At 51.6% G+C, this 14,022-nt stretch overlaps 1 protein-coding gene across 3 annotated transcripts in view; it reads right to left on the bottom strand.

Moving 5' to 3' along the window:
• The window catches only part of ZC3H18 (zinc finger CCCH-type containing 18), a 33,843-nt gene continuing 19,821 nt past the window's right edge, over positions 1-14,022 (bottom strand). For 2 of the 3 annotated variants that reach the window (XM_042821392.1, XM_042821394.1), the window contains 10 exons: positions 12,527-12,727; positions 11,418-11,543; positions 10,328-10,429; positions 8,754-8,897; positions 7,289-7,441; positions 5,061-5,221; positions 4,295-4,488; positions 3,265-3,361; positions 1,771-1,867; positions 1-307 (listed from right to left, as the gene is read on the bottom strand). In XM_042821392.1, the coding sequence (XP_042677326.1) occupies positions 109-307; positions 1,771-1,867; positions 3,265-3,361; positions 4,295-4,488; positions 5,061-5,221; positions 7,289-7,441; positions 8,754-8,897; positions 10,328-10,429; positions 11,418-11,543; positions 12,527-12,727 (1,474 nt within the window). In that variant the 3' untranslated portion in view covers positions 1-108. The remainder of the gene's footprint in view (positions 308-1,770; positions 1,868-3,264; positions 3,362-4,294; positions 4,489-5,060; positions 5,222-7,288; positions 7,442-8,753; positions 8,898-10,327; positions 10,430-11,417; positions 11,544-12,526; positions 12,728-14,022) is intronic. The other variant, XM_042821393.1, reaches the window with a different exon arrangement.

The following is a 14,022-nucleotide window of genomic DNA, read 5'->3' as shown; positions in this document are numbered from 1 at the left end:
AAAAGAACCGCAGCCAAAAAAAAAAAAATCAAGACAGAACTGCAAAATCCCAAAAGTGGCCGCTTTGCTGCTATTTATAAAAACGTGAACAGTCACTGCAGGGCAGCATTATACTTTCCCAGGGATTTTGGCTCGCTTGCGAGCGATGGCATCTTCCACTGCTTTGAGCTGTTTGAGGAGCTCCTCACGCCGTGACAGCGTGCTGGATTTGCCCCCCTTGGCACCTGCAGGGCCGGGCTCTGTTGCTTTGCCTGGGATGCTCGTTACTTTGCTGGAGCTCTTGGACTGCGGCGAGAGCTGGCGCTTCCTGCAGGAGAGAAGGGACAGAGAGGTGAGCTGGGGGCTGATGGAAACAAAGCTCACCCTGGGGAGAGATGAGGCCTTGGTGTAGCAAAGCAGCTGGAAGAGAGGGAGCCTGAGAGGTCAGCTCGGTGCCACAGCCCCATAGGGCCGTGCTGTGGTCTCCATTGTGTCCCTGTGGTGCAGATCTGGCACTGCGGGGGTCCTTCCTCACACCCCATGTCACACTCCTTTCTGTTCTAACAAAGCAGCAGTGACCCAAACAGCCTCAAAGACTTGGGAATAGCCACCGACCTCCCAACTCTGGGAATCCACTGCTCCTTAACCAGCCCACGGCGTGCCAAACCCAGCACACAACAGTGCCAACACAAACAGCAGCAGAGGGAGCATCAGCAAGGATGCTGCAAACACCACAAGACGGCAAAGGCTGAGGTTCCTCTTTGACACAAGAAAACGGGACCTCTTCTCCTGGCTCGGAATAGGGTTGTGGTAGCTGGGGCTAGATTTTGGCTTGGGAAGACTCTGACACACAGAAGTTGAGGCTCACTCCTGCCCCAGGCTGGGCAGAAGGGATGACAGGAGGCCCACTGGCCAGGGGCGCTTGTCCATGGAGATCCCTGCTATGACACCAGGGAAATGCAAGGCAGTGCAGTCTGGCTCTGGGTGAGGAGGACTGAGGAAGCTTTAGGTGTGCCACTCCACAGCCCTTTAGCCAAAGGGCTCAGTGTGCAGCACAGCCCCAGGCCCCTGCAGCTGCACATCCAGTTCTGCAGTGGGACATTCCCAGCACAGATGCCTTGCCAAGACATGGACATGAGTGGCCACATCACCAGAGGGGATGGAATGGCACCAGCCATCACCCACCTGCTCGCCCCAGGGCCCTGATCTAACCTCTCCAGCAGGCCAAGCTAAGAAGAAAGGAAACTGGGCACCCACAGAGGAGTCCAGCAGAAGCAGGAAGGGGCTGCAGTTTCTCTCTCACAATGCTAACATGAAGCAGAGGCACAACTGACCTCGCATCTAACCCAGTTGGCTCCTCTTGACGGAACTGACCTCAAGAAACCCCCCGGGCTCCTGCTTGTTTCTGAGCCGGAACAGCTTAGTGGCAGCTTCTGCATGAACCCCTGAGCACCTCTGGCTCCTGCCCAAGAGCTCTGCGTCCTTCCTCTCTCTGTGCCTCCATAGCAACAACTGGAAACTGCTACAGTCAGAGAGCCTCAGAGCTGCCCCAAGAGGAGGAACCGCTGGAGAAATGTGAAGGAGCACAAGAGCTTCTCAGGCAAGACACCAGGAATGCCCACCTTCCCAGTGTGAGCTTCACCTCACCTGGGAAAGGCTTGAGGAGAGCACAGGGTCTTCTCTGCAGGGCTGTGCCTTCAGGGAGATGAGGCCTCCCACCACAAGCCCTGGCTTTGGCTCTTCTGCCCCAGCCTTATCCCCAGAGACCTCTGAGCGCAAGCAGGCACTCACCTGTCTGCCTGTGCAGGAGATGGTTTTGGGTTCTGGCCCCTCTGCCGCTCCTGTTTGGGTGATGAAGCTCTCCCAGTCGCCTTCCTGTCGCGAGAGCCTACCAGGAAAATGAAAGGTGAGATGTTCTTGCTCGTCACTGAGCTCTGCTTGCAAACCTGTGGGGCAGCTGCACCCCAATGCACCAAACCGGTGCTCCGTTATCCCCAGGCAGATCATCCAGTTTGTACAACAGGCATGCAGGCACCAACGCTGGCTCTGCATCAGCCACAGCTAACAGGGTGTGTGAGCTGCACGAGAAGCCCAGGCTGAGGGTGGTGCAGGTTTGGCCACAGCAAAGTTACAGAAAGAGGGATGTGATGCTCAGGGTGCCCTCATCCGCTCTGTGCCACAATACTTCTGCACAAGCTGCACTCACGCTCAGTCAGGGCTACAGTCCTGGTCTAAAAAATGTTATCATGTATAGTATCATGTTTAGAGAGCAAATCAAGTGCACAACTATGTCTAGAACTATAAAATCAGCACAGTTTACTAGATCATTCACCTGTCTGCAGCCCAGCACCTGTGAACTACATCCCAGTGAACTTCAGCCTCACCGAGTCCCTTCCACACTGCAGTAGTTGAATGCAATCAGGTTATTAGCACAGAAATTTTTTTCTGGCTAGCACCCAGAGTCAACAAGATACACCTACAGCTGAGACAACAGGGAAAACAACATCACGTGTCAGCACTGGTTCGCTACGTCAAAACCAGGCATCTCTGGCCATCCACTCCCCTCTTGTTCTTTGCATGCAGTCCCTCTCAATGCAGCATATGAGCTGGGTTTTCTAAGATGCTAATAGTGCTGCTGAGGACTCAGACACAGGAGGACACTTGGAAAGCCTGTGTCTTTCTAAACACGCAGGGCAGATCAGATTGTGTCACACACGAGTGGGGAAATCATCTCATTTCACAGGATGGATGATGCAGCCGAGTATTGCACTCATCCTGGAGCCTTGGCAGCCTGCACTCCCTCTCCAAGCACTGCCAGAACCTCTATCAGGAGGCTGAGATCCCGTTGTGATACACAGAAATACAGGGTGAAGACCCTGAGAACTCAGCAACCACAAGCAGTGCCGTTAGAGGAGGATGGGCAGCCTTTGTGGGACAGGTGGACATGTACCTACAGTGGAGATGGAAAATAAGGGCTGCTTTGGTTTCTCGTAGGGAGTTACACAGACACAGTGGAGCCAGGCACTGGCAAGGCACACCACAAGACAGCTAGGCACAGCCAGGCCCAGGGCTGACCTCACCTCGCTGACTTCACAGGCAGACCGCAGCATCTCACCTCCACCATGTTGTTGCAGCAGGACAGCTAATCTGCCCACGTTATCTGAGGGTTTGGGAGGGCACACGCCTGCAGTTAACCCCTGCAGCAAGGGGACTCCCAGAGGACGCTGTCCCTTGAGCTGGGCTGCCTCTAGCAGCAGAGGAACCCCTCTGAGGGCTGTGTCTCACCTCTGTCTGGTGACAGGTTCGCCCGTTTGGCAGGAGGAGAGGTCGGCCTGTCTTTGTCTGCTGGCTCGTATCTCTTCCTGCTTCCTTTGTCAGCTGCCTAAATGGAATGAAAGAGACAGCAGGACTGAGCAGCCGTTTCCCTCCAGGGAGGGAAGTGAGCAGGTGATTTCCTGTGACAGGTGCCAGCCACGCGCTGGCTCACCAACACCAGCACATCTCTGTGATTAAACTCTGTGCATACCAGTCCCCACCATCACTGCCACCAAGGACAGCAAATGCCAACCAGCTGTGCCTTCCAGCACCCGGTGCCAGCCGGTCGTTAGGTGTAATTGCACACTCCTCCCTGCAGAGCATGCTTCACAGACTCGATAAAGATGCCCTACGTCACAGCACAGGGAAGTAGGGAAAACTGCAGCTTCAGACTGCAATGGGGAATTCAGACAAAACAAAAAATAAATAACCACGTGAACACTTCAAAACCAGGAACCAACCACGTGATGGGAGCCAACGCCCCGCTCCAGCACAAAGCCCCACGAGGCCAAACTCTCACATGATCCAAGACAGTTCCCCTGCTGAAGGCACTCAACTGGGGCATGGGGCTCAGTGCTTCCAGCTGCCGCATGCAGCAGTCACCACTTTTACCTCCTGACTCAGTTAATGACTTGCCAGCAGTCGGCTCTGGAGCAGGCCAGCAGGAGGACAGCTCACTGCCAGCACGCCTTCAGTGGGCAAGGCCCTAGCACATGTGGGACCTTCATCTGCAGCCTTCGAGAAAGCAGGGAACAGCCCTTGAAGCTGCAGCAGGAATGCGCCCCAGGGGAGCCGCCAACACGGTCCCAAGCCCCAGCCACCGCAGGGTGTGTGCTGCCAGACAGGTTCTGTCTGCAGCCTCGCCAATCCCAGCTGCAGAACTACCTGCTGAGCTCATCCTCACAGGCCCCAGAGCTCCCTTTTCCAGCCCGTGGCCCTGCAGCTGGTCCCATCCCTCGGACCCCTGAGCGCAAGGAACCGCAGCCACCCCTGCTCTCACCTTATTCAAGAGCGTCAGTTTGATCTCTTTGTGAGCGCTGAAGCCCCCTTGCTGGGCCTGGGGGGCCGTAGGCTGCTGGGCCTGGAGGAGCTGCTGGGATTTGCCCCCCTGGGTGGGCTTGGCTGCTTTCAGCTGAGCAGGCACGTCCCGTTTCCGTTTTTCCTCTTTAGCACTATCTTCTTTTTTCGACTTTCCTGTTGAAACCAAAGTGCAGATGGAGTGGTTTGTAACCAGTTCCTTTCTCCTGCCCTCCCTTTGGGACGGATGCTGCTCCATCGCAGACTGAAAATGCCCACACAGTTAGCACTGCACGTGGCCCCAGGTTCAAAAGATCCAGGAAGCCATAACTTCCGCAGGGGGAACACTTAACGTAAGGACAAAGAACAAAAAGCTCTCGCTGCTACCTCTGCTGCTGTCAAAAAAGAACAGGGGACGTGCAACACGATGCTGGATCCATCCAGAAGATTGGGCATCAGAGGTGCAGAGGTGAAAGGGAACAAAACGAGGCGAGGGAACATCAGGCAGAACGCGAGGGCACGAGAAAGCAGCTTTAGAGCCACAGCTACATGGAGGAAAGCTCTACATCTTCCCTTCTCCATGAGCCTCAGGGGAAGCCTCTGGACTCCCTTAGCCCACCCCAAGCCCTTGTGAGCTGCTCAACCATTTTCCAGGGGCCCGGAGCATCACCAAACTGTCTGCACACCTCTCCCTTTCTTTACCCAGGGCCCCCTTAGAGAAGAAAAACAAAAAAAGGCAAACCAGGTACCTCTACCTTTCTTCTGCTGTGCAGGGGTCGGGGATCGAGAGCTGGCTGAGGAGACAGGGCTGGCCAGGTCTGCATACATGTCTTCCGAGTCGGCGCTGCGCACAGAGCTGCTGCTGGAGGAGGCACTGGAGACAGAAGAAACGCTGCTCACACTCAGGGACCTGGAAAGAGCCAAGAACCCACTGCAGTCAGGAACGGGATGAGAAAGCAGCACTGAGACAGATGCCTTTGTTTTAATTCCCCAAAACAGAGCGGCTGGGATGTCAGCTCCCAGGGCAGGAAGTATCCAACAAAAGGACAAAAGCTCCTGGGGGGCTGGCAATAGGAAAATCTAGAACGTGTCAGATGGAAGTCTGGAAAGTACTGTTTATTTATAAACAGGATTAAGGCAACAAACTTAAACAGGTCACTGCTACTCCAGTAAACAAAAAGTGAAAGCAGGGTGTGTGCTAGCATGTACATGTCAGCACTGCAGCTCAGGTTGTCAAGGGTTTCCCAGCAGTGTTTTTGTTGCTCGGTACACATTTATTCATGGAGGCTTTCAACACCTCGAGCCCTGCTGCCCACATCTCCCCAGGGTACAGGAGAGCCCAGCTGCCTGCTCTGAGGATGCACATACTGTCAGGAGTGGTAATGACAGGGAAGGAAGCCTGTAAGATGGCTATCTGCTCGTGGAGTCACAACACCACGAATGTCAGACAGTCCTACTTACTTGAGAAAGACTTTGTACTTGGGAACACGCTATACAGGGCTAAGCACAAGTGGACTCCCCTGCAGGAGCAAGTCTCCAGCATAGCTGTGCTCAAATCCCAGCCAGGCAGGAGCTGCCTCACACACAGCCACTGCCAGGCAGGACCAGCTGTATGCTAACCCCATGAATATTTATGCAGCCTCTCCAGCAGGTTCTGCAGGCAAGAGTCAGGCTCACTCACCGAAAGCTGGGCTGTGCACAACCACACAGCCTGCAGCAGCCACAACGCAGACATGCCCTGCAACAAGCTGCAAAGTTGCTACCCATGGGTATCCATGCCAGAGCCACAGCTGAGCCCTGGGAGAAGGCCTTGCTGAAGGCACAACAGCGACTGGATGAGCCACAATCTTTGGGAAAGCTCCTGTTTGCTTGTGTGACAGCAAACTTGGCTTGGGTACAGACCATTTCCTAGAAGTTTCCTCCTTGTCTACGCACCTGCAAAAGCAACCAGCGCAGTGCCACACAAGCAACACCTGCACTGCAGTTCTGCACACATCTCAAGCCCTCGTGCAGCAGGGCAGCGCACAGCTGAGTGCTCTCTGAACTTCTTGCATCACCCCTGCCTGATCTGATGAAGGCAACAGGCACGTTGTAAACAAGTCTGCATTTCCGTAAAATAACGCGGATATTGAACCTGGGAGTTTCACAGAGCTCAGATATGCGAATTAAAGCTGGGCTGAGCCAAATCCTGTTTTATCCACTGGCTTTAGGCAGGTCTAGCTGTATGCCTGCACTTCCTTACTGGGAAGCTTCACATTTCAAGGCCGCCTCTGAAGTTCCAGGGATTCCTGCGTCCCAGAGACGCAAGAGGGCTGAAAGGAAGGACTTGAAAGAGATTGATCTGATGACTTTTTACTGGAGGGAGTTAGCTGTTTACAGATCTCACAGACTAACAGCCACTGAACTAGTCACTCGGGGCTAAATGCAAAGGGAACTGGTCATGCAACTTCACAGCAAAGCAAAAATATCATTGGTGAGGCCTTTTAGGTGTTTTCTGACCCACCTTCCTGCTGGGCCCAGCATCTTCCCTAAGGACATCCAGTAACTGGAGGGAACGGAGGTTTAGAATTGCAAAGCTCCACAGACCAAAACTGTTACCTTGTAAATAAATTAAGATGTGGGGTGGTTTGGTTTTTGGTTTTGTTTTGGTTTTTTTTTCCCTTTCCCACAGCAAGACAAAATGTTAAGCTAAGACCTGGAGAAACAGCTTTAGTGATGGTTTAGGTGAACACGGACAGTTCGGCACATGGCAAATTGTTTCCTTGATGAAGCCACGAGGCCTCTGCCGTGATTCAGGACTCAGGATTTGTAACGCCACGAGAAGGAACACGTTCACAACAAGAAGGAACAAGCAGGAACACATCCTACTTGCCTGCAGCTGCTGATACCGGAACCTAGAGAGAGCCTTCGTTGTAGAAAAGCATGGACACCAACAAACAGTTAGAATGTGCTGCTACAGAGGGCTACAAGGCCGTACCTGGATTTCCTGGATCCAGATGGGGAGTGGGAGGCTGAGGCAGACGATGATCTGGAATGAGATCTGGAGAGGGAGCGGGACAGAGACCTGGAGCGGGAGCTGGAGCCGCTGTAGCTGCTGGCGCTGCCGCTGATGCTGCCGCTGATGGTCCGCCTGCAACACAGCAACAGCGCTCAGCTCGCTGCACCCGGCCACACGGGGCTGCAGGATGCTGAGCAGGGGCAGCTGCAGCACGGTGCTGGCACGCTGCTCTGCTGTACTGTGTGAAAGAATGGTGCTTTGCCAACGGGAATTGGTTTGGATGCTCTTCTCCGCGTTGTTTTCCCTCCATCTCTTTTGTGAACGGTACAGACTTCATGCAAGACTGAACCATGCGAGTCAGAGCCAGATGAGCTGAAGCTGCTTAATCCCATACTGACACCAGGAGCAAATGCTTCCTATGAAGAAAATCTGCTCACTGCAGAACACGGCGGGACTACATTGTATTTCAGGCTCTCTAAATAACCATATGCATTTTCTGAGTAACTCACCAGCACTGACATAAACAGAGCTGTCAGAGCGTAGGGCAGCGGGCTTTGGGCAGGAACTTGCAAGAAAAAAAGCCAACAAACCAAGACTGGGATAAAGAAGAAGGGAAAAATCTGATCAACTAGTGAAACAGAAACTGGAATGGAAGAAGTTTCTATGGAAAAGAAATGTCGGTGATCAATTTTCACCTATGGAAAAAAACTGCTCAGCTCCAGCCCTTCTCTGCAGCTACTGGCGAGGAACAGGAGAGGTAATCCCATGCAAAACTAAGAATTGAGAATGCTTCCAAAAACCTGCACGCACAGCAGATGTACAGCCTCCTCCAAAACACACTGCTGTAAAGCATCATCCCCTGATCCAGAACAAATCATGTGTCTTACTGCAGGACAGCAGCCTGCACTCTGCTTCCTGCCCACCAAGCTTCCACTGCCAGAGCACACAGGCATTGCACCGGGATTCAAAACTTACAGTGCAGGAAGGATGCTCAAAGAGCTTCAGCTCTGTTCAGCTGACTCAGTGTCTCTCCAAGAACAGGCAGTGCTACCTGCATGCATTCCATAACATTTTAAAATACAGAGTAGATCGGGCCTGATTAAAATATTTACATAGAGATGAGCACTCCCTGTTTGAATGCTATCAGAAGCTTTTCTCATTTCAAATGCAAAGGGAAGAGCAGAAGACAACAAAAACAATCAGAGGACAGACAGAACGAGCCCCAGTGAGAGGTTCAGACACAGCAGGAGGAGAAAAGAGCTCAGGACACAGCACTGCTGGATGCTGATGGACCAGCTCTCTCTTCCCGCTTCCTTCCCACCCCAGGAAACACATTTCTCCTTCAACACTGAGCAGCCCTCATAACAGGTACTCTAGAGACAAGCTCAGGACTTGCTCTATCTTCCAGGAGATCAAACCTCACTCCACCCCACAGCTTTCTTACCTCCTGGGTGGAGTTCTGGTCTGACGTTCCTTCCTTCTTGCCTCCCTATTATCCCCTGGTTTGGCTGGCTCTGGTGCAGCTGCTGTAATTTTAGCGAGCGGCTGAGGGACGGGAAGGGCAGCTAGTTTCTTCACTGATTTTTCACTGTAAGATAAAGTCACACTCACGATCAACCTCGCAAGGAACAGAACACAGACACTTTCTAAACACACTGGTAACCGGTGCTGTGCAATCTGCAGAAAGCAAACTCGTCTCACCAAGCTGCTCTCAAACAACAGAGACCCCCTGGAAGGGATCTGTTGCCTCAATCAAGTCACCTCCTCAGAGAGGAGCTGCTCTGTACAGCAGTGAATGCTGGAGATATTTTCTACCTGCCAATGAACTCGTGAAGCAGACCGTGCAGAATCACTGCTGTCTCTCAGTCGAGTCCATGCTTTTCTACCCTGCAGAATACTTGATGGTAAATCTCACACTGCTGTGCATGGACTTTGTCACTTTATCCGGCACAGGAGATGGGGATCACTTTAGCACTGCTCAGAGCATTCCAACCTCTGCTCTAGATGCAGCTCAGCATCCCCAGCAGTGCAGTCACACCTGCTATTAACTGGGGAGGAGGCAGCTGCCTGCATACTAAAACAGAGACTCCTCATTCCTCCGTGTTTAAGAATATCTAAATTCATTCTCTGAAGAACGTGGGATCGAGTGCATGCAATGTTACACAGCCAAACCAATCCCCCTGCTAGTGCAGGTTGCTGCCTGATGTTAAGTGTTACCAAACCAGCACTGCAATGTATACTGGAAAGGTATAAAGACGTGGCAGCAGGCAGAGAATGCGTCCTTAAAGGGTTGATCCTTCTGATTTGAGAAGGAAAAAAACAAATAATAATAAAGCAGGTCGAGGAGGTACAACAAGTGTGGCAAAGGGTACTGTCCCATATGCTGGAGGATGCAGGGGGATTCCCATGATGTAACTGGTTTGCAGGTGACCTTAGCAGTGGTGACATCACTGAGCTGTTGTGACACCTCCAACTATCTGTAACTTACTGCCTGTTACAGCAGTTTGTGAAACAGCAACTTCAAACATTCAAAAGAGCAGTATAAAAAACCATACGGAAACAGCACTCACGTATTCATAGCCTGCTCAACAAACAGTTCCAGAGCCACAGCACTTCTTCAATTTGTCTCCAATACTAAAAGCAGATGAGTCTGGACTACTTTGTTATTCTAAGGGTGAGCATTAGCTAAAACTACAGTAGATGACTGAATTGGGCTTTTGCAGAGCTCCTGTGTAAGCATTCTGCACACACAGTATTTAAATAGCAAATCATGTATGTGTTTCAACCCCCATGCATACATACAATACTGAAGGACACTCCTAGAGTTTAACTTGAATTTAAGATGTGAAAGTGCTGCCATGCAAAGCAAAACACAACTCTATGCAAGTGAAGCTTTGCATCTTCCTCTTCTTCCTTAATCTGTCAAGAAGGTCAGAGAGGTCTGACTCGGGTCAGGAATTCAGCTGCTGTTTGGAAGCTTTTCTGTGCTGTGTCATTTAAAGGGTTACAAAGGCTTACCCTTTACCAGCAGGTGGTAACAAGTCCCCTTTAGCCTTCATGAGTGGCTTGTGTGGAGATGGTGTTGGGGAAGGAGAGGGTGATGATGAGAAGGACCGTGACCTGGAATGGAAGAAGACCAGATGTTGTCACTCATCCAGCACCCCAGATGTTGTCACTGCGTGATTCTCCTGACTGGCAAGACTGGAAGTGCCCTCCTTGCAGCTTAGTACTTGAGATGCCTTGGTGACTTGCTTTCTGAAGAACCTTTACTGCACTCATTTGCAGTGTTCCTCACTCTCCCACCTTCAGAGAGAGGAATGCTAATTTAAGTGTCCTGAATGCTTGGCATTGCCACGCATGGAACAGAGGCTGGAATGGGGTGGCTGAGGAATGCCAGCCTGCTCTGCTAGAAAGATGTACGTGCTGGAGGCTGGAGACTCTCCTAAGAGAAATCCCCCTTCCAGATGAAGCCACGCTCTACTATCAACTAAACAATTCACTCTGAGGCTCGGTGCAATTTCAGCTCTGAAGAGGTGCCTATCTAGGGAGCCAGTTCTCCCACTATGCATATTCCAGATTTGGGCAACTGTCTGCAGGGGCAAGGAAGTGGCAGAGCTATAAACATGCCCGTGTTTAATTAGGACGGGACACAGGATTGTTACTTTGAAGTGTCAGGACTATCACAAGACAAAACTGCATGGGCTGCTTTATTAAAGAACTGCGATTTGCCTCTTTAAAATACAAAATCCCAGTGCAGCAGTAAGAAAGAGATGCCAACAACTTCCAATCATAAAATGCAAATGATGGAAACGTTCATCTCAGCCAGGCTCCTACAACTGCCTGCTTACCACAAGCATGGGAAACAGCCCAGCCACAGCAGCAGGATACACGTGGGTGGGAGCACAGGGGAGAGGAGGGGGTGGCTGACACATCTGCTTCATTCCACAACTGAAGCAGCAGGCTGCCTCACAGTCTCTCGCGTTTCCCTCACCCAGGAGCGGATCCAAGATCTTGTTTCAGGAGTTGGCTATTTGCTTTTAAGCAGCACCAAAAGAAGCCACGAGTAAACGTTTGGGAAACGGGATCCGATTCCTTTCAAACCCATTACCTGGACCTGCTGCCTGAGAAAGAGCTGTGTCTTGAAGAGCGGCTGGAGTAAGAGCTGTAAGAGGACGATCTGGAACGAGATCGTGAGGAGCCTGAACCAGAGTAGGTGGACGACCGAGAAGAGGACCTGCAAAAAAAAGCATTTCATTCAGTGCCTCTTGAGAAGTCCTGAGAGACCAAGGTACACTCCTTCCAAGTTCTGAAACACTGCTCCAAAAGCGCCTGCCCTCTCCTGGAGGGCCTTCCAGGACTGCAGCCTTTCCTCAGTCCCCATCCCAGCTTTTCTCTAAGTCACGATTCTATTGCTTCTAGGCTTCCCTTTCCTTTACCTAATGACTTACCATCCCTTTTTGAGAACTCCTAGCACACAACTTTACATCTTTTCCCAGGCCATCCCCCCGTTAGGTTGGGTCACACACATAGGAGAAAACAGAAGAACCAACAGTGCAGCAACTCCAGTGAAAAAAACCTATTTGGTTCAGGAGGGCTTTGGTTTATAGATCTGTATCTTCAATTCACCGTGTTCCTCATTCTCCTCTGATCAATTTTTTCCCTCTTTACAGGAGCTTCAAGTTCAAACATTCAAAGGATCCAGCTTATGCCTCAGCTTTCCTAGATTCAAGGCACTTCTTTCTTTCCTTTCTTTCTGAGAAGTGGACTTATCTCCCCCGCCCTGGTTTCCAAGCATCTCTGCACCTCTCTTGGCCTCCTGTCAAGCCTCCACGGACCCAGTTTTTTCCCAGGTAGCATCATGCTTTTCCTCATCTCTCTAGCACTCCTCCAGTGAAGAGGCACCAACTCCTGCAGTTTCCAGCTCCTACAGGTCAGCTTTCACCTTGAACAGCATCCCTACAGAGTTATTTTTCCCAAGGCCATGCTGCTGCTTAGCCTTCAATACACCACAGCTCTTCACAGCACCTATATCTACACGACCCCTGTGCCTGGCACCTCCCTACCTCCCATACACTAGCATCCACGGCAGCTATTGAGCAGCAAGCCTCAAACTGCTTCCCCAAACACCTCCATTCTGCCAACGACAGAAGCACACCGCACTCCCTCGGTGTGAGGGAACGCTGCCAAGGCTCGGATGCGACCACGCTCTTCCCTTACCTTGAAGAACCAGAAGCAGAAGCTGAAGATGCAGAGGTTTTCCGGCGCCTACGGGCACGGCTGGGAGACACAGACAGCCCCAGTTTCTTTTTGGGGGACTTGGATCGGCGCCAGGGGTCCTTCCATTCGTCTGCCCTCTTCGACTGAGCGGTGGCGATGGCCGAAGCCTCCTTCTCCTTCTTTGGTGGCTCAGGCTGACGGCTGGAAAACGAAGAGGTGTGAAATCCCTCGGATCTTTTTCTATCGCACGGCCAACGGAAACGTAGGTCCAGAAATTCACCCCACGCGCTGGTACTAGCTGTACATCTCCACTGCAGGATATGCAGCACCAGTTTGTGGCAGCTCAGTGTTTAGAACAGCCACTGTAAACAAAGCAGCTCTGTAAAGTGATCTGCAAGTGCTCAGGAAAGCGGCACCTGCAAGCTCTGCCAACCGCTCCTTCTGAGCGGAGACCTGCCAGCTGGTTTCAGCTTCTGCCCCTTGCCTCCAAGGAGCAGACACAAGCACGTGCCAAAGGAAAGGGACACAGATAACTGCTTCTTTCACCTACGCCAGGTGGCTGGAGCTGGAGCAACTTCAGCCTGGGGGGCAGACCCCAGTGCAACGAGAATACTAACCAGACCTAGACTGAGGATGGACTTGGAGTGTGCATCTGAGCCATCTCCTCAGCGCAGCCAACAAACCCAAGCAGCCAGCAGGCGCTAGGAGAAGAGATTCAGCCCGAGTTCTTCTCCCACAGCTCCCTTATGGGAGCATCAGGTGGGACTGAGCAGCCTCACCTCTGCCAAGACACACTGCTTTTACCTTCACCAAGGGGCTGGTTACCTCATCAGCTGAGCAGAAAGCAGTTTGCAGTGGCTGTTTATCACTCTATTATTCTCTAGGTGCTTATAAACACAGCTGAGCACGTGCTCTCCTGTTCTTGATGACACTGAAGATTTGACGGGGCACCTCTCCTCCCTTCCAGGGCTCTTGCTGTGTTTAACCTTTTTCTTTGCTCCTCTGGGCTTTCATTCTCCCCCACAGCCCTCTGAGAATCATTCGGTCCTAGCTTTTACAGCATCTGCACCAGATGGTTCCTTAATGAGTTTCTTCAAGCCTAGACTTTATCACATCTCTTATCTGTGGATGATTTAACCTGGGTTTTTTCCTCACCCTTACTTCACCACACACGTGACTGGTCAATTACCTGCTCATAACCTCCTTCGTCAGGTTTTAGGCAAAGTTTATGCTTGCTTAAAGGTTTATGAAGCCTACTGCGCTCATCAAGTTACCTCTATAACTACATATTTATTCTTTTTCTCCAAATAATGAACCCTCTCACTTGGAGGGCTGGGGAGGGAAGGCTCAGCCAGTACCACCCTATTAGTCACAGCACTGTGAAGCAACCACTCCCCACACGACTTCCTTTACCTTCTGAGATAAAAAAGCAACCTCCAAGTTTTCTAATAATTCCACGGATTGCATTTCTTGCCACAACACTTTTCCAACAGACA

Source organism: Centrocercus urophasianus, unplaced genomic scaffold, assembly GCF_019232065.1.
Source record: "Centrocercus urophasianus isolate 14NV4802_14NV808 unplaced genomic scaffold, USGS_Curo_1.0 seq_2, whole genome shotgun sequence".
NCBI lineage: Eukaryota > Metazoa > Chordata > Aves > Galliformes > Phasianidae > Centrocercus > Centrocercus urophasianus.
This window is presented reverse-complemented; position numbering and strand designations above follow the sequence as displayed.